Source organism: Gavialis gangeticus, unplaced genomic scaffold, assembly GCF_001723915.1.
Source record: "Gavialis gangeticus isolate Ggan-Ray unplaced genomic scaffold, GavGan_comp1, whole genome shotgun sequence".
Taxonomy (NCBI): domain Eukaryota; kingdom Metazoa; phylum Chordata; order Crocodylia; family Gavialidae; genus Gavialis; species Gavialis gangeticus.
Window position 1 is genome coordinate 11,267,322 of NW_017729016.1, and position 20,133 is coordinate 11,287,454.

The 20,133-nt window shown below is 43.5% G+C and overlaps 1 protein-coding gene across 3 annotated transcripts in view; it reads left to right on the forward strand.

The window, feature by feature from the left end:
• Positions 1 to 20,133, forward strand: part of VWA3A (von Willebrand factor A domain containing 3A) — a 102,274-nt gene that overhangs the window by 48,778 nt on the left and 33,363 nt on the right. For 2 of the 3 annotated variants that reach the window (XM_019512847.1, XM_019512846.1), the window contains exons 21-30: positions 951 to 1,021; positions 2,643 to 2,801; positions 6,010 to 6,100; positions 10,280 to 10,390; positions 11,268 to 11,365; positions 11,563 to 11,715; positions 12,715 to 12,823; positions 14,681 to 14,825; positions 16,192 to 16,336; positions 19,606 to 19,757. In XM_019512847.1, coding sequence (XP_019368392.1) covers positions 951 to 1,021; positions 2,643 to 2,801; positions 6,010 to 6,100; positions 10,280 to 10,390; positions 11,268 to 11,365; positions 11,563 to 11,715; positions 12,715 to 12,823; positions 14,681 to 14,825; positions 16,192 to 16,336; positions 19,606 to 19,757 — 1,234 coding nt within the window. The remainder of the gene's footprint in view (positions 1 to 950; positions 1,022 to 2,642; positions 2,802 to 6,009; positions 6,101 to 10,279; positions 10,391 to 11,267; positions 11,366 to 11,562; positions 11,716 to 12,714; positions 12,824 to 14,680; positions 14,826 to 16,191; positions 16,337 to 19,605; positions 19,758 to 20,133) is intronic. The other variant, XM_019512848.1, reaches the window with a different exon arrangement.

Sequence of the window (20,133 nt, forward strand, 5' to 3'; positions counted from 1 at the left end):
CTGATCACACGTGTGGCTCTCCTCTGCACCCTCTCAAGCTTCTCCACATCCTTTTTGAATTGCAGAACCCAAAACTGGACGCAGTACTCCAGCTGCGGCCTCACCAAGGCTGAGTACAAGGGGAGAATGACGCCCTGGGATCTGCTTGAGAAGCATCTATGGATGCAAGCCAGTGTTTTGCTCACTTTACTAGCCGCAGCATCACACTGAAGGCTCATGTTCATCTTGTGGTCAACCATGACCCCCAAGTCCCTTTCATCTGTAGTGCTAACCAGCATAACACTACCAAGCCTATCAGCATGGTGCAGGTTTTTCCTCCCAAGGTGGAGAACCTTGCATTTTTCGGTGTTGAACACTATCAGGTTCTCGTCCACCCATTTCATAAGTCTGTCCAGATCTGCCTGGATCACCCTCCTGTCCTCAGGTGTGGATGCTTTACCCCAGAGTTTAGTGTCGTCGGTGAACTTGGCCAGTCTGCTTCTGACACCAATGTCCACATCAGAGCCTTGTGGGACCCCACTGGTCACAGCACACCAAGATGATTGGCCCCCGTTGACCACCACCCTCTGGGCGAGTTCCCCAGCCAGTGGATCGTGGTGACGTCAAGGCCGCAGTTAGCCAGTTTAACCAAGAGGTGATCATGGGATACCAGATCGAAGGCTTTTTTAAAGTTGAGGTATATGATATTGATCTCTTCCCCTTTGTCCAGGTGATAAGTCACCTGGTCATAAAAGGAAATAAGATTGGTCAAGCAAGACCTACCCGCAACAAACCCATGCTGGGTATCCCTCAGGTGATCGTGCTAGTTAGGCTATGGTCCTGGTTTCAAGGCTGCAGGCCTGACAGACACTTTCTCTCTCTTTTCTGGTTTATTTTTGGCATGGTCTACAAGTTCTACATTCTCTCTTTTAAAAAGAGTTATTTATTGACAAAATGTATTTTATTACCAGGCATTTATGAAAGTGATGATATCAGCATTATTGTATCTGAAATGGAAAAAGCAGTCAACTACTCCCAAAAGGTATGCTTTAAAAAACTATTTCAAATTTTCTTTAGAAAATAATTACTGTATTTGTTCAACTGACAGTGTCCACTAGCTAACTGTACAATCAGAATTCTTTGTGAGATAGCTAAGGCATAATTTAAAATGATAGTTACAGTACAGTTGCATTGGTGAGTTGGTCACCCCCCAATTCGTCAAAGGGCCCCAGAAGTTCTGGCCCTCCCCAAGGCAAGACTTCCAGGGCCCTTCAACCAATCAATCAGAGGCATGGCATGGCGGGGCCCACCACACTTCTCCACAAAAATCTCCACCCCTCTCTGCCCATGCTTCAGCATGCCAAGGCTTCTTACCATTTTCTGTTTGCAACTCCCTTTTTTTTTTTTTTTTAACTCACTGGCTGTTTTTGTGCTTTTTCATGGTTCCTGCACTTTTAAAACATATTTTCTAAGCATATTTGCTTCATCCTCTCTTTTCTACTCCTTTCTGTTTTTTGTTATAGACACTAGGGGGTGACTTCATCTATAGTTAGGCTTTGGCTTGAGTTTTCTTTCAGATATAACCCCTTTCTAAGCATGACCCCTGATGTTAGGATCTGAATTCAAGGCTTAATACCATTCACTTACTAGTTCTCCACCATACTGATGTTTGTTCAGAAGAGACCAACCTTCTCACAGTAGGTCTACCAGCAGCAATCCCACAATTCCTTTTCACCTACCTCCTCTCTAGTGTGTGAAAGCTAAGTTGTATATTTAACTGTTTGTTGTTTCATAGATTCCAGGGTCGGAGGGGACCTCAGTGGTCCATATAGTTCGGCCACTTGCCCCTGGCAGGCAAGAAAAGGGTCACCAAACCTGGGGTCATGTGAATCCAGCTAGGTGCCTGCCCAGTCTCCTCTTGAAGACCCCCAAGGATGGGGCAGGCACCACTTCCCTTGGCAACCCTTACTGTGAAGAACTTTTTTCTAATGTCCAGTCTAAACCTTCTCTCCAATAGCTTATGGCTATTGTTCCCTGTTGAGCCACCCTTTCCTCGAAATCTGTGCAGCATTTAGCAACTGCCACAACAAGCTTGACTTCCTAGCTTATTGTCAGTAAGATTGGCCATATTATGGTGAATGTGTAAGAGGAATATGCCAGGGAATATGTACCAGCTCCAGTTAAAAAAATATACATATTTTTATGTAGTTACATACAGGGTGCAGTTACTTCCAGGCTCAGGACCAATGATTAGAGATAACTAGAATCTCAACTAGTTCCTAAAAAGACTGTTTTTCATGGAACAGAGGAGCCTAGAGTTCATCCTGTGGTCAACTTCTGGAAATATGAAGTACAACATGAACAGCTTTGGGGAAGGAAAGCATCACAGGCATTGGGCCCTTGCAGATGAGCTCAAGTCAGAACCTAAATATTAGTGTAAACATCTCTACTTGTGCCTTGTCCTTAATTAGCTTGAGTTAGTCCTCAGGGCAGTGATGTTATTCCTAAGTGTTTGTGCAGTGCTTGGCATGGTGTGGTCTCACAGCAAGACCTGTAGGTTTTACTGTAATACAAATACATAATAAGTTGTCTGCATAATATTTTGTTGATTTAAACTGCAAATGCCATATTAAATATAGCAATACTCACAATTTTTATTCCAGTGTGCCTTATTGGTGGAATCCTTAAAGCAGTGTTCAGGAAGTAAGTTCCCTAATCAGTTTATCCCAGAAGAAGACTTAAAGATGCTCTTGAAAAAGGAGAAAAGCAGACCCCAGAAATTGCCGTCTCCTAAGGCCACAGCTGTCACACTGGCTAGAATGGTTTGATTCTATTTATTATTCACAATTAAGTTTACATTTTTTAGTAATTGGATCCCACACTGTGAGGTTTCAGCTGGGACATAGATGGCTTTTCCTGCAGGTAGTACATGCTGGAGGGCAATCAGGAAGTCAGGTAGGTGGGGATACAAGTTAACAGGCCATCAGGTTGGGGTCTGGATCAGCAGAGTGAAGAAAACATGGGACCAGGTCCCAGGAGAGCTGAGGGGGAGATCTGAGGTAGGAAGTTGCAAGATCTGAGGTAAGGTGCGAGCTGAGATCAGAAACCAAGAAAATCCAAGCAAACAAAATTGTAAGTCAAAGCAGGGCTCAGCTCAAAAAGTTTAAAAACTGCTGGCCTAGGATCAAGGTCAGGTGTGGAAGCTCAAGAGCTCAGTTCGACCGGGTCTCACTAACCAGAGGCCCTGATGTGCTCAGATGCTGCTCTTGAGAAGAGAAAAGTTTGTTGGTTGAAAACTTCAGGAGTATCCCTTTAGCACAATATAGTACTCTTACATTGTACTTCACATTCAAAATGCAATGTAAATATTAACAGTGCCTAATTTATTTATTCACTCTTGTGAAATAGACAAGGGTAGTGAAACAAGAAATCTTCCTAGTTATGCATGTGTGTGTGCAGGCATGTATGTGTTTGTTTATGTGATTTATATGCCACCCTTCCCAACAAGGCTCTGGACAGCTTACAGTAAGAAAACAGAATAAAAACAGGAGAGTACCAAGAAAACAAAACCAACTTAAAAGCAAACTAGAATATCAAAATAAAACAGAGTTCCCCTAATCAGTATTTCATCCTAGCTTTGTTTGGTAAGTGCCTGTCCAGGTAGGAAGTTCTTACCGTGCTTCTGAAAGATGTCCAGGGACCAATTCTGACAAGCCTTGAGGGAGTTTCAGAGCTGAGAAGCAACTCCAGAAAACAAATCTCTCATGTGTTTTTGCCAAGTGATTTTGTGTAATGATGGTATTTGTAGGAGGTTGCTCTCAGCTGACTTCAAGGATTGCAATGGAGCATAAGGAAGAAGGCGGTTCCTTAGATATGTAGGGTGTAGACCATTTAGGGCAGGGGTTGGCAACATTTGGCCCACGAAGCCACTGGATCTATTCCACAGAGCTTGACGGCTTTACCTATGCCCACACCAGGGCAGCAAGGAACTGCACTGGGGTTGTGCAACTTCCAGCTTGCACCCTGTGTCACTGCTGCTTGCCCTGCCCCCTTCTCCCAGCCTTACCGTGGGTGCAGTGCTGGGGTGGGCAGCTGAAAGATGCATCCATGCTATTTTACTTCTCCCCCACCACTGCCGCCCAGCTGCCACAAAGAAATGCTGGCAGTACAGTCACAGCTGTCTAGCTCTACTGCAGGCTCAAGAAAGCTCCCGGCTGTTCATGCACCATGGAAGCCACCTGGCCAATGTTGGACGAGAGCTGGCTGTTCAGGCTGCAGCTTGAAAAGACTGATGGCTGCCAGTTTAGGGCTTTGTGTGTCAAAACAGACACCTGGAATTGTGCCCGGAGAGCTGTTAAGAGCCAGTGCAGACTTGGGAGTACTGGAGTTAGGTTTTCCTGGCAGCCCACCCCACTCTCTAAAATGATCTTGGTGAATAATCACAACAGCTTTTCTGTTTGCTAACTTATCACCTCAAAAATACAGGAGGAAAGTGTAGAGTCAAAGATATGAATAGGTGGCACAGTTGTATACTTCAAATTGTAAAAAGTTTACACCATAGATAACACGTAAGTGCTGATAGTGGGGAAGGCACAACTCTGTGCTGCCACTGCTGCCCCCACTGCTGCCAGGCACTGGGTCTGGCTGGGCTACAGCCCTGCTGTCAGCACAGAAATCTAGGGGGGAGCTACATGCCCCCCCATGCTTCCCCAAACGTTGCCTATGGCTTATACAGACATATCTCTAGAAATGTAGTGATCCTTCAATGTGACGCTCATCTGATATTAGTGTACTTCTGAATAATTAAGCATGTCAGCTGGAAGTAAACATTAGGGCTGTGCAAAGCTTTGGTCCCTGATTCAATTTGGCAGAGATTCGGCCCGATTCAGTAGCTGAAACTCCAAATTCAAATCAAATTAGAGGGCCCTTTAATCTCTCCAAATCAAATCGGAACCTTCTGAATCAATTCAGAGAGATATGGAAAGATTTGGAGATTCAGACATTGAAACACCTTTAAATGTTTTTTCTAAATACCTCTAGGTAGCAGGGGCTCGTGAGTGCTGTGAAGCTGGGGCGCATAGACGTGCGGGGGTCTCCCCCAGCGTGCTCAGCAGCAGTCCCAGAAGTGGACCAGAAGCACTTCCTGCCCACTTCCAGGTCCACTGGGGAGCATGCGGGGGGGCTCTCCGTGTCCCCCTGGCTTGGCAACTGGTGCCTCCTGGATCTGGGGGGGCGGGCACCCAGGGTCCCCCTGTGGCCAATCACTGAGCCAGCGGGGGGAGGGCATGGGGGGGAAGGGGGGAGGCCTGGCACACTCACCAGCACTGTCCCAAGCACTCAGAAGTGGACCAGAACTACTTCTGGTCCACTTCCGGGTTCGCCACCAAGCACGTGGAGGGCCCCCTGCACTCCTGTGGGACACTCCATGTCCCCAGCATTGCAGCGATCATGAGCCACACCTGCTACCTCAAGGTATGTAGAAAAAGCTTTTAAAGCTGTCTCTGTGTCCAAATTGCTGCTTCTCCAAATCAGCATCGAATCTTCAGATTCAGAATTGGCCGAATCAAATCAGGGACAGTGATTCAATTCAATGAATTGAATCACTGTCCCCGATTCAGGCCAAATTCAAATCTGAATCGAGTAGGGTCCGCTTTGTACACCCCTAGTGAACATGTTTCTCCAGCTGCTTTCTGCAGTGTTACTTGAATGCTTGATAATACTGCAAGAATCTGTCCGATAGCTGAAATGAATAGGAGTTCACAGTGTCTCCCATTCTACAAGATATGCTTCACACTGAAGTTGAGCCTTTAATGAGCAGTGTGAATGGGTAACCAGAAACTGAAGTAATGTTCTTGTCCACCCAAGGTGCTCAACATTCAGTAAAAAATATGTGATAATATAGCATAATGCTGTAAAAGATTCTCTCTGGCACCAGAGTAGAAAGCGGTGTGGTATAAAATGGAGTTATGTAGCTAAGATACAGTCATACTATTTAAAAAAAAAAAATTCACAGATTATCTGTACTTTTAGAATACTAGAGACAACTGTGATGAAGAGAAAAACGCTACCATAAGAGCTCTGACATGGCGTCCAACAAGTGCAAAGGCAGAAATTCCACCATGTATGTACAGAAGAAGTTCATTGTTTTGTTTGTTAATTCTCTCAAATTAGTTTAGAATGTCCATCTTCACAAACATTTTTACCCATACACTTCTAAACCAGTTTAATAGGAAACATTACAGTTCTTCTTAAACTAAGACTGTTTGTTTGATTGATTGATATACAGTCCTTCCCAAAAACGCTTGGAGTGGCTTACAATAGAAGAGAAATGAGACTTGTAGAAAGAAAGAAAATATTAAAATAAGAACAAACTCCTCTTTCCTTCCAAAGAAAAAAAATCCTATTCAGAAGCAAACCACCACACTACTGCCCACACACTGCCATTCCTCCAGCCTTTGATTAAGTAGAGCTTTCCCCACCCTGCCCAACCTAACCTCTTTTTCAGCCCAGTCAATGAGAAATAATTTGTCCCCACCCATTTTCCTTAACATCCCTATTCACTCCCACTCCCTTGCCTTAAATGCATTGGAGTCTTTCCACCCCTCTACTGTCCCTTGAAACCTGTAACCTCTTGTCTCAGAATGGGGCTATGGTTTTCTCCCAAACCATTAGTTGCCCACTTCCCTACAAGAAAGTACATTGCTCAGTTAAAACAAAAACCACCCATTTCCACTAACTCTTATCCCTCACTGATGGGCTATGCCAAAGGATACCTTTGAATGTTATGTTCTGGGGGTGCCAGTACTCCCTTTTAAAGTTTCAGGCTAATTGGGCTTTTTCCTCTCCAGCTTGGCTGGCCATGTGGTTTGCCAGGTCAGCCTCCCAGCCCTTCTGCTGCTCCACACTTAGCCCCCTGAAGCAAAGGGGGTAGTGTTAGCAGTCCCTGCCACCCTACAGGCTGTTTCAGTCTATAGGGAGTACCATATTTTTTTGCCTGCAGCACATCCCAAAATAATACACACCTTGTTTTAGAAACGCATAATGAAGAAAAAAAGATTTTTCCAGAATTATAGCTGCACAGAGCAGGGCCAAAGTCTAATCTTCAGCTAACACACCCTCCTTTTCCTGCTCAGGCTTTGAAACAGGAGAAAAGAGAGACCAGAACCAGCTAGTAGACAGCAAAATTGCCCTGGATTAACTTGATCAGTGGGCCACCAAGACCATTAGTGGATCATCCAAAATACTGGTTGTGGCAGCTATGGTGCCTGGGGTGCCGTGAACTCCCCTAGCGCCCCCTACCTACCATGCCAGATCAGGTTTAGTGCACCCTCGATATCTCGCCCGCCACGTCTTTGATGTTAATATTGAAGGGAGGCTGCCTTTCTAACCCTCCTTGGCACGGTGCCTTAAGATGTCTCCTGGCTCTGCCTAGTTGCTCGGTGCCCCCGCCTTATGGGCTGTGCGTGGCTCCTACCACTCCTTATACCACGCCCCAAGCCTCTCAGGTGTACCGGATGTTGTTAAGTCTATTGTCTTCTCTTAGCGGTCATCTCTGGGGCTTTTACTCTCATGCTCGACTCGCACTCGCCCGCAGCCTGCACTGGGGCCTGGCTCGACTTGTGCTCACCCACAGCCCACACTGGGGCCTGGCTCGTGGCTCCCACAATCAGGGCTCAGGTGGCCATAGCTGTGCCTGGCCCCCAGACCCTCTTTTCCAGGTCCTACACCCCACTGGGGCTTCTTGCCTGCACCCATACTGGGCTCCTCCCAATGCTGCCCACACTGGGGCCAGGACACCCCAAAACACAGCACTCTCTCCAGCACCAGGAACCCCCCCACTCTACTTGGGAGCTCCCATGAGGCCTCCTCCAACCCCTACAGCCTCACCGAGTCCTCCAGTGTTACACAACAACAAACAGAAAACTACCACTCTCGTGTTCCAACACAAATCCCAAGCCGCCTGGCTAATCTTCATATATATCCCTGCTAGGGTTCTTCTCCACCCAGTATCAAGCAAACACAGACCATCAGGCTTGCTTGCTCCGGCAGAGCTCCACCTTCCTCACTGCCAGAGGGGAACTGCTTCTGGCCTCAGCCTCGCTATTTAAATAGGCCAGGCCCTGCCCCCTTCCAGTCAGCTGACCAGACTGGTTGCCCCGGCAACCCACACCTGTGCTGCCCTGGTGACTGGCAGCTGAGCTCCTTTTACTGTGTTTCAGTAGCAGGCACCTTAGTGCCCTGCTACACTGGTCTTCGGGTTATTGTCTCTTATTTTTACTCATTGGCAGTCATTTTATGACATTTCTTCAATTTTCTTTCATACTCTTAGCCATTGAGGAAATTTTGCCCTTACACTTGTAGTCCACCTAGATGAAGAGAGAGGCCTGTAGACATGGCCTTGAATGTTGAGAAGACTAGGAAATTTTGTGAAAAAAATGCTCTGATCTGATATTATCAGAGAAGGTTGAGTATGTGGAAATGAGCACTGCAGACATAGGACAAGATTTTTTACTCATTATCTAGTCCCACAGACACCAGTAAAACTTACCTGGAGGGCTGTGATTCATTTCTTAACCAAATCATGGCCACGAATCATGTATATACAACATGAGTAAGGACACTGGAATATGACCCTTAAAAAGATTATGGAAGAGGCAAGGAAGTTTTTGGATGATTCTGTCTAAGGCTGTGTGAAATTTTGGCAGCCGTTTCATTTCAGGCTGTTTTGGCACCCGAAACACCAAATCCAAATCAAAACGGAAGGCTCTGAAACAGCTCTGAAGCAAATTGGAAGGCTCCGAAACGTTTCGGAAATGTTTTGGGCAATTTTGTTGTTTTGGAGCCAGGCTTGCAGGGAAACAAAAACTAAGAAGAAGTGGGGGAAGGACTGCTCTGATATTGACATCTAGCTCCTGGTTCAATTCCCCAGCTCTGTGATTGCGTCCCCCAGCTCTTCCTGGGGGGCCCAGGCCCTTGATCTGCGTGTGGGGTTTCAGCAGGCTGCCACTGCAGGCTGGGGTCAGCAGCAGCCGCTTGGCACAGCCCACACTGAGCACCAGGAAGACTGTGGTGCTGCCGCTGGCCCCAGCCTGCTGAAACCCAGCATGCAGATCTGGGGGCCTGCGCCCCCCAGGAAGAGCTGGGGGGAACGATCAGAGAACTAGGGAATCAAACCAGGGTCTGGGGAATCCCTGCCGCACAACCTGGCTCTGCAGGGAGCAGAGATCCGTGCGGCTGCCCGCCCCACACAACCCCACATCCCCGGGGTAGCGCGGGGTGCGCAGTGGCAGCAAGGAGACCCTGGCATGGCTCTCTGCCCCCTGCAGAGCCAGGGCTGCACAGGGCGGGTAGTAGTGATATTGAAGAGACCCCAGCATGGATTTCTGCTCCCTGCAGTGCCAAGTTGCACAGCAGGAACCAGAAAGCTTGCTCTCCACTCCCCCTCCCCTGTACGAGCCACCTACGGCCCCATCCTGCTCCGTGCTGGGGCCCTGCAGCCCCTGTTTCCAAGCCCTGCCTGGCTGGGTAGGGCTGTATGAAGCTTCCCTTGCAGCCCATTCAAAATGGATTCAGAGGAGATTCAACCGAAATGAAATAGCACAGTGATCCGAAACACCAAAACGAATCACTGTCCTCTGAAATGGCTGAATCCAAAACTGAGTAGTAACACACCTGTTTTGCACAGCCCTAACTTTATTCCAACCATAGATATGGTCCACTGAAAGATATCACCAAAGAAGAAATCCTTGCCTCACATAATTCCTGGACTATCACGACTGCAACATCATTTTAACATGACATTAGAAAGATTAGTGAAACTTCATGTATATTTTAATCCAAAAATAATGCTAACTTCTGGAGAAAAATATTTATTAAATTCTAGCTTTTATCTCCAAAAAATCAGTCTTAAAGCCTATACTTGTTATCACTTTGTTTTGTTAAGCAAATGAGACAAATGTAACTAATTAAAAATTAAGTGCAGTGTGTATTAGTACTTAGCTTCCCCCATGTATAAGGCAGCTTCTAATCTCCAAACATATAAATCTCTTCAAACTACATGTGATATTCCATCCACTGTTAATTTGTAAATGTCTAAGCTTGTTGGTTCTCATTTGCATATGGATAGTATAATGTATAATGTAGTATAGTATCTTGTATAATATAATAATGAGAACCATCCTTTTAAGTGTTTTAATCTGTAATAAAATATAAAAATATGAACTAAAGAGAAGGGTTGAGTAATGTGGCGAAAGAGAGCGATTGTCCTATCTGAAACAAACATCTGCTGTTTATAATTTAGCTCAGCCATTAAAAGAATGGTCTCAAGCTGGTCAAAAGAAAAAGCATAAATCAAGGAAACAGCCAGAGATCGCTATCTCAGCGTTTTATATTGACAAAGGAAAAAATGTGGGTAAGTGCTCTCAGGATGTAAAGCTAAAACTGTCAGCTGCTCCCAGTACAAACCATTGAGGGCACTGACAAACATGGGGAAAAAGAATGCACTTTACTGGAAGCAGCAGCGCATTACTTCTACCCAGCTCCCCACAGTGTCCGTATAGATTGGGCGCTTCAGTGAGGTTTTTGGATCTTTTAACTGAAGCCAATTCCATAGACTATTAGGTAAAAGTGCCAAAAAAGCCCCACTAAAGTGCCCAATCTATACAGACATTGGGAAAGCTGGGTGCAGCTAACACGCTGCCTCTTCTGGGCATGTCCTGGGCTCAGCATGGGAGCGCACCAAGTTTAAAGTAAAACACCATTTTGTTTGGTTTTCCATGTCTTCAGCCTTAACTATTAATTCAATAAAGATGAGCAAACTTATTGTGGCGAGAATGGATTTTGGAGGGGAAATGAATGGAATGTAGTTTTATCAAATGGTGAAGAAAATACTGGAGTTTTTTGTTCTTAGGCTTTTAGAATTACTTCTTATTTGATCTTGGGCAAATCAGTTTAACTTCACTCAACCTCATTATACCCTCTGTAAACTGAATGGTATGACATTCACCCGCCCTTGTAAAGTGCTTTGAAACCATCTGATCAAAGGCAAAGTGAGTAAAAAATATTGTATTGCTGTGGGCCCAAGCAGAGAAATTGGAATCTGAATGCTCCCCAGTGAATATCAGTTTGAAGGAGTTAAATTTGTTTTAAAGAAACTTAAACTGATCTGCCAAGGAGAGAGAAAGCGAGTGAAATTTAAGCCCCATTTTAAGTCCAAGGCAAGGCTGCTGAACTTATAAACTACACTTTACCCAGAACATCTAATTGAAACTTGTTTCTTTTCTTTCTAGGTACAGTTTACAGAAAGTATCCCAAGACAAAGGCTGTGAGGAGATCTGTTCCTTTTGCTGCGTTGCCAAAGGAAGAGGAAATGTGTTCAAGCAAAGAGGTATTATGTTGTTTACTAATTAATTACATCTATTAAACCACTAACAGGAATAGATTTTAAAATGTTAATATTTCTGTGGTTATTTTTATACAATTTATAGTAATTTTAAAGATGTAATTTGAATATTTGCTCTCATGTATAGTAAATAGTAAATTCAAGAGTTTTTTAATCTTGTTTTGCCTTTTTGTTCTTAAAAGTGGTTGAGCAAGCATGGTCTGAAAAAACTAAAGTTGGAGCTGCCCAGAATTATGTTTGGTCCTGAGTGTTTACACCAGAAGAAAATGGTGGAATCTTTGCACAAGAAAGTATCAGCAAAATACTGTACCATCTTCCCTAGTGTAGAAATCAAGGTACGTTTGCACAGCTATGACAAACCACCATATCTGAGGTACATATTATAATGTAGCTTTGAATTATCTAACGCTACACACAGTGGTACTAAACCAATGTTAAGCTCTGTCTCTTGGGGTACCTAGACACATGCTCCAACATGTTCTAATTAGATTCAATTAAGCCCGTCTGCTGGAGCATTTTAATTAGAACGATTCAACATGCTGCAACATCACGTATATTCAGCATCCCGCATTTCAAAATGGTGGTGGGAGCGCTTTAGATAAAACTCGTTGAATAAGCTTTAGTTAATGCACTCCCACAGCCATTTTGAAATATAGGATGCTGAAAACGCATGACGTTGTGGCATTTTAATTAGAGCGGCTGTTTGAGAGCCACTCTAATTAAAATGCCACCTCCCTACACTGGAGCACATGTATAGATACTCTTGGTTACTACTTTTATCAGCAGTGAATGTTCTTACCACCTTTAAGCTGATGATAAGAAACTATCTTGGGGGCAAGGGTTATAATTTATTGTGAAAATTTTCAGTATACCCATTTGTGCACTTAGGCAAAAACAGTCTGTTATCTCCTATACCCATACAACACGAAGGAAAAAAGTAAAGGGCCAAATCAATCAAGCAGAAATAACAGTGAAGCTGATATAAGTTGTGTGTGAATAGTAACTGACGGATTTGGCATATTGGTTCTGGCTGTAAACAGTTCTGCACTGTTACTCAAAACATAGATTGGGCAGAAATACTGAGAAAGCCATAGCAGTGTAGTTCAAGATACTGATTGTTAGTCTATTGCCTAGCAAAGCCACCATCATCAAAATCACAATAAACAAATGTACCCACTCAAATTCTATCATTTTATTGCCATATGCACCCTCCTCAGACCAGCACCAAATTTTCCAAATTTGGTCAAACCACACTGTTCTAGCCATCTGCATCTCTCTGCAGCAATACTTCCATGGTTCCTAGAATTTTTGACAAACAGCATGACTTTTTATAGGGTACTGTGAAACACCTGCAGCTTCAACCTAAGGAACTGGAAGAGTATGTTGAACAACTAGAGAGGGTGCTATGGCGGTATGTACAAAGAATACAGTGGCTTCTTTCAGGTAGGCTATATATCAAACCTATGCAAATATATTTCAAAAATAAATAAAATCCATCTTTATGCCTTATATCTCCACTGGCACACATTTAAGTGACATCAAATGCTACGTTCTTAAAAAAACGCTAGTGTGCTTATTTTTCCACGCAGAAGATACAGCAGGTGTCCCATAGAGATTTAACTGGTTAAGAGAGGTATGAGCTTTAGTAAGCAACAGCATATTTCATCAGGTGCTATCAATTAAATAAGCTGTTGCCTACAAAAGCTCATGTCTGTATATACCACCCAGCCCTACCTTGTGCCTAACATGACTAGTCACCTCTACTTATTTTTCTATGTTTCTTTACCTGCAGAACTTGCTGCAGAGCGAAATGCTAGTGATTTTCCACTTTGCTGCAGAATTATGCTTCGGAGTCCCTAGTTTTCCCTTTTTTTAATTACAATAGTAAGCTCATGGCTGTAAAAAAAACAAAAAACAAACAAAAACAACAACAACACCCCCCCCCCAAAAAGAAAAGAAAACGATCTTGAAACATGAAGCAACTTGACATGCAGTATTCTTTTCTGAAGTCTGCAGACTGTTTGAAATAGTAACTTTGGGTGGCTACATTAACCTTGGTATGGTGTTAACACTGTCATGCAGAAGGCAGGGCAGAGGTGCACCCCATAGACGAACTGAATCAGAAATGCATTTTGGGAGCCCACATCTCACTTCGTCAGATGCTATGAAATGATGTGCAAAGAGCAGGCTATCAAATAAAAGGAGTGATTTAAATACAAAAGACAGGAAAGGGAAGGGTAAGAGAGGGAAGGAAGGAGAGAAGGTAGTTCTAAGAGAGGTGGACCAGGTTGGAGAGAACAACAAAGCATAGGGACATAAAAGCTAATCTAGGTAATGGCATAAGAATTTGTAATCCCTGTTTAGAGCACACATAACACAATCAGTCTAGATGATTTCTTGTTTTGCAATTTCAAGTTTGAATTTATTTTTAAATCCCTTTGTTTAAATACAGCTATTCTAAGGTCAGCAATGGAATGTCCAGTGAGGTTAAAGTGTTAAAAGTCACAGGTTAAGAGTCAACATTAATTATTTCTCTTCTAATCATTTTAATAGAAACATCTATTTAACCTCTTTATCCTAAAGTCCATGTGGCCTGTTTTTCCACAAGTCTTTGCTGCCCTTCAGCTGCCAAAACAACCTATTTTCCACCTTACAGTTCTATAGTGCTGTTGGCAATTTTCAAGAAAAAAATACCCATCTTATTGAAAATGCAGGGGAAATATTAATGTAAAATTGCTCATCTGTCATACCAGAGCCAGCAAAATCCACTAGTTCAGTCCAGCTTGATCTCTGTGTGATGGTTAATGTCCCGGAAAAAGGAGTCCTTTATCAGTAAAATATGTAAGGTACTGGCTACAGAAATGGACATTTGCTTACTTCCACTGCTGGCAATGTGCTTCAGTCCCTACATGGAGGGCTCTTTGTATGGCTGAAAGGATGATTCATTGCCATGCTGATTAATTATTTGTCCTGTCTGTTGCTAACAGAGACTCCTATCGTGAAATAAACACCTCTTCTCTAACTAGCAAGAATGTGTCGAAGTAATTTTTTATATAAGCCATTAATCAGTTATTAGTATTCATGAGAGCTGGTTTTGAACTAACAGAAGACTCTGTCTCTTTTCTGATTCTTTATTCACCCAATCTCCTTACATATGAAGTATTTACATGAGAAAATTTGTCCTGTAGTCTACAAAAATTCCGTGTGCTGAAAGTTGTACTGACAAACTCAGCTAAAATGGTATATGATATAATACATGGCCATGAGTTGATATTTACTAGGCCTCACATTCTGGATTAGGAAGCCGGAGATTATTTGGCACCATTTTGGAGACAAAAGTCTGCATTTTGATTGATACATCTGGTTCCATGGATCCTTATTTACAACAAGTCACTAAAGAGCTTACCTCTCTCATCTGGGAACAGCTAAGAAAGAAAGATGCCAGGTATGAACGGCTGTGATTAGGACCCTGCTGCGCTAGGCATTTTGCAGACACACAGTGCTGGATGACACCTACCCTAAAATGCTTAGAAATAAAACCAAAAATAATATAAAGGGTATGAGGAAGGAAATATAGTTTTCTGGTAACCGTATACATGTAACATGTATAGTTTGTTTGTATCAGTTTTTTAGGTGATGGAAAATCAGACAGAAGTTAAGGCCCCTGGCAGACATTAATATAAGTGCATGCGTGGCATCTGAGCAATTTTATGCCTGATACCAAGAACAGTGCACCCTGCTGTGCCAGACCTACATGGCAGGATACATGATTTTTGGGATCAGGGATAAAACTCCTTGGATCGCAATTGCCCAGTCCCATATACTGACCCTGCAGGCCAGGAATGACGGTTCAAGCCAGCATGGGAGAGCTGGTTCCTCCATGCCGGGCTGCACAGGCACACTTTTCAATGGGTTTCAGGACCCAATACACCTTTCAATGGGACCTGGGGTTGCCCCCAGGTGTTGGACAGGGCCAGTCTGGTCTGGGACTCAGGGCTGCCTCCTGCCCAGTGCTGATAATCAGCAGAGAGAAGCCCCAGGTTCTAGCTCAGGTGGCTGTATCCCATCCCCACAAGCAGCCCCATCCCTGTGTGTCATTCCCACAACCAGCTGATTGTCAGGATGGGACCCAGGGTAGCCCTGGATCTTGCTACATGTTCAAATTAAAGCATGAAACAAACCAGCCAGAAGGATGTTCTACATTAAACAACTTTAAACATTAAATGTGGAACATCTTTATGCCATCTCTATGGTTTTCTCTTTTGTGCCATAAATTGCCTGAATATACCATGTTACAATTTAGGGCACAGCAAACACATTTAACTGCACTATAAATGCAGTGTCAGCCAGGGCCCTAGGTTTCTTATTCAAGAACATACAGTGAATCTTAGCATAGGCACAAGGCACATTTACATTACAGGAAGTAAGGACCAGACACAATAAATAGCCCTTCACCAGTGTAACTAATCTAAATCTGATGTAGAATTGCTGTTGTAAAAATTAAGGGTAAAACTGTTGGTGCAAGTTACACTGGTATATGTGTCATATCCAAAGCAATCTGGGGTACCTGGGGTACAGGCTGTTACCTCCTTCCCCACTGCCTAGTGGCCAAGTACTGCATAAGAACTACTGTTAATAACTACTCTCAGATAGCAGCCCACCTGTCTGCCCCAGATTGCTGTAATGTGCATTATTATATAAAACTGATGTAAATTATATTGGTGTAAATGTGTTGTCCAATCCCTTTGTATTAAGCTGAAAACTCTCATTGAACATTGTCCTTTTTAACAGAATGAAATCTGTCTTCTCAGGTTTAACCTGCTGAGATTTGCAGAAGATACAGAGGCTTGGCAGGAGTGCCTTGTAGAGGCAACAGATGAAACTTGTCACGATGCTGTCCAGTGGGTGTCCAAATTTCAAGCTCATGGTAATACATGTATCCTTAAGGCCTTACAGGTTAGTTAATTGTGTACCAGATTGCAATAGTAAAAATCACTGTCCTATATAATCAGTGGTACTCCCGGGGCATTATTTGGCCAAGTGTGATTTCTGAACAAAACTTCTATATCTATGTAAAATAGGACAGATCTAGGATTAAGCCACAATATTTGGATCTAGTCTTTACTCCAGAAGTGCTTGTGCCCATCATCATTACTTGGTTCAGTAGAAAAGTGAAATATTTCATGCTTTTGAATTAACTTAATTCCTTCCCATTCAGTTTTTATACATTCAAACAACATTGGTAAGAGGCAGGCAAGGTTCTTTGAGTAGATGTGATATCTTTTATTAGACCAGCTGAGTAGTTGGAAAAAAGTTCTCAGCAAGCTTTCAGGTGCAATTGCCCTTCTCCAGGCATAGGAAGTCTCTGCTATTCTGAGACTCCAAGGAATGAGAGAAGCTAAAAGTATGACAGGATGTCAGTGAGAATGTAAATAGGTAGAAATTAAGGAAACAAAAGGTAAAGCAGGGAAGGGAGGCGGTGTGGGGGAAAGCAGGGGTGGGGAGGGAAAACAAAAGGTGAGTAAGGGAGACTTTACAGTGGTAGTAATTCAAGGTAGAAAAGAGACTGTCTGTGAAAAAGTAATTTCCAGCTATTTCCTATCACTGTAGAGCAGCATTCCCTCTAAGCTGTGAGGCGTATGCAGCCACACAAGCAGGACTGGCAGTGCAGCATGAGTGCTCCCTTACTCACCTTTGGCTTTTTTCCCCCCTCCCATCCCTGCTTTACCTTTTTGTTGTCCTAATTTCTACCTATTTACATTCTTACTGACATCCTACCACACTTTTAGCTTCTCTTTCCTTGGAGTCTCAGAACAGCAGAGACTCCCTATGTCTGAAGAAGGGCAATTGCCCCTGAAAGTTTGCTAAGAACTTTTTTCCAACTACTCAGTTTGTCTAATAAAAGATATCACATCTACCCAAAGAACCTTGCCTGCCTATGTCCTTAGATGAATGCAGCTACAACCAAAAACCCATTGGCAGGAGGATAACTTAGCAGAAACTAATTCCTCCAAATGGAAGCCCATATAAAGCCACACCTGTGAATATGCATGCAGGGTAAGGGCCAAGCGGGTTCTTCCAGAGAAGGTGCCATATTCTTCCTTCCCTGCATACCCAAACAGTAGGACCTGAAGCCATAAAATGTGCCTCTGTCACAACCCCTCTTTAATTCCTTTTTTCACACACATGCTTACTGTTTCCATTTGAAGACTTTAAGTAAGTGGGAAGTATGTATCAGTATAGACAATCCCTTGAACTATACATTTTCTTTTCCTTTCTGGAATTATCATGGCAGTTCCCCACTTGTGAGATATTATCTAGGACTGATGAATTAAAATTAGTGGATCAAAAAGGAGTCACCTAAAGACTACAGAATTTAGACCTTGGATTACATCCAGAAAGCAAATCAGATAGTGACTCCTAACTAAAGGACGGACTTCTAACTCCAGATAATTTTGTATTATCATGTCTAGCTTTCTGGTAACCCATGAATGCTGGAATGGTTCAAGTGGAAGGTGAAGTTGCTCCTTTCAAATTTGTCTCTTTTAAGGAAAATTTCTACACTTCAGCTTTTTTAATGTGGTCCCGATACAAAATTTTTCAGTGTAGAAGAGCCCGTGGGAATTGGAGCAGCTGCCATGTTCAAATGGGTATGTTCTATTGAACTCAGCATGACCTAGAAGCCCAGCTGAAGTCACCTACTCCCTAAAGCAGCCCAACAGGTGTGCTTACATAATCTAATTCAAGGAAGCAACCTCTGAGGACAGAGGCATAAATATAAGGAGCAAGAGGTGCCACTGTTAGTGACACCAAATGGCCTGAGGCCTCATTCTCACAGCATGCTCTTCATGACCAGATACCTCCCACAAAAAGGAACCTCCACGTGGGGCACCACCTCCAGGATTTGCCCCACTTCTTTCTAAGTGCATTATGGACTGAAGGTTATCTTTGCCCTGAATTTCTTGCCTTATGTCAGTGGTGCTCAACCTTTCAATCCCACAAGTGGGATGAGTGGCATGGGGCCAATCCTGTGTGGGGGTCAGTTCCCACACACATGGATCAGGCCCTGTGCCACCCTGGCCCCCACCTGCCTGGATCAGGCCCCACATGCCCAGAACAGGCCCTATGCTGCTTCATGCTGCTTCATCTCCACATGCTGAATCAGGCCCCAAGCTGCCCCAGACACATGTCTGGATTAAGCCCCATGCTGGCCCAGCCCTGCATACCCTGATTGAGCCCCATGCCAAAGCATAGCACTTCCTTGTGCTACAGCCCTTCCCAATCTGGTTCCCGCATGCTTCTCTGAGAAACAGACATGTGGGACAGTTCCACCTGCCATGCGGCCCTCTGTTTTTAGGAGACACCCTCCAGGGCAAGGCCAGGAAGGGCTGCAGCATGAGCTGGCTCTCCTGCCTGCTTTAGATTTATTGAAGAACCCTAATGATGTAGGAGAGCAACCTTTTTCAGTCTGCCTGTGCATACAGTGCAGCAGCAGCACCTGTACAGATCAACAGTGTTCTTAACCAGGCGTGCTGCCACATTCAAAAAGGTTGCTGGCTCTAAAAAGGTTGAGAACCACTGATCTAAACAAGAGTTAAGCTATACTTTCTCATCTAGTATTGACATTTTCCTTTACTTTACATGCCATGCAACATAAGTATAGCTGGTGTAAGTATAACATGATTCCAGCAGCATTTTTACTCTCAGTGGGCACATCTATGTGAGAAGTTTACTATGAAGTAGACTAATTAGTCCCACAGTAAACATCACTTGTGTACCCTGCACCCCTTATTAGGCTGGAGTAAACTAATTAACTTCACAACAGGGTAGTACTTGTAAACACAAGTAGTATCCTGCTGGGAAGTTTTTACTTTGCAGCAGCACATGTGTAGATGCTGCTTTTGCTGCCTGGGGTACAAGGGTGCTTCAGTGTGGGGGCTGCTCTAGCCAGCCCCTCCGCAGCACATTGAGGCAGTAGGAGCAGCCCTGGGCTGGCAGGCTGACCCCCCAGGGCCCTCTGCCAGCTGGGGCTGCTCCGACCCAGGTCTGCATGAGGCGGTCCCAGGCACACATTCAGACAGTGCACCCAGGAGCAGTAAACTTCAGAGAAATAAGTTACAAAGTTTATTGCTTCAAATGAATTGCATGTGTAGATATGCCCAGTTATAATGTTTTCAAAGTATCTTAAATATCTTGGTGTCTTAAATTCATTTCTTGCTTTTCAGAAAGCTTTCAGTTTTCAAGATGTAGAAGCACTGTATGTTCTGACTGATGGCAAACCAGATACCAGTTGCAGTCTCATTCTAAAAGAGACTGAAAAGCTTAGGAAGAAACAAGCTATCAAAATCCACACAATTTCTTTTAACTGTGCAGACAGGTATGTTTAACTTTTGAGAAAAGTATAAAATTATTAATCAAGGTATAATTTAGTCCCATTTTCCTTTTTCTGAAATTCTCTAAATGTAGCATTCTTATTGTGGTGATTTACAAGGCAAAATTCAACTTAATTTACAGATTCAGATAAATGGTTGTATATGTGAATAAAGCAAGTCTTATTTATACTACAAATTACTAACAGGACACATTTCATTTTTAATATCAATTTTCTGACGCTTGCTTTAAGACAGAATCTATATCCTATCTTGTGTTGTTAGAAACGTTCCTTAATTGTAGGGACTTTTAGGTTCAGCTCTTTAATTTGAGTAAGTTGTCATAGTTCAGTGGAAGTTTCATAGTTTCATAGTTTCTAGGGT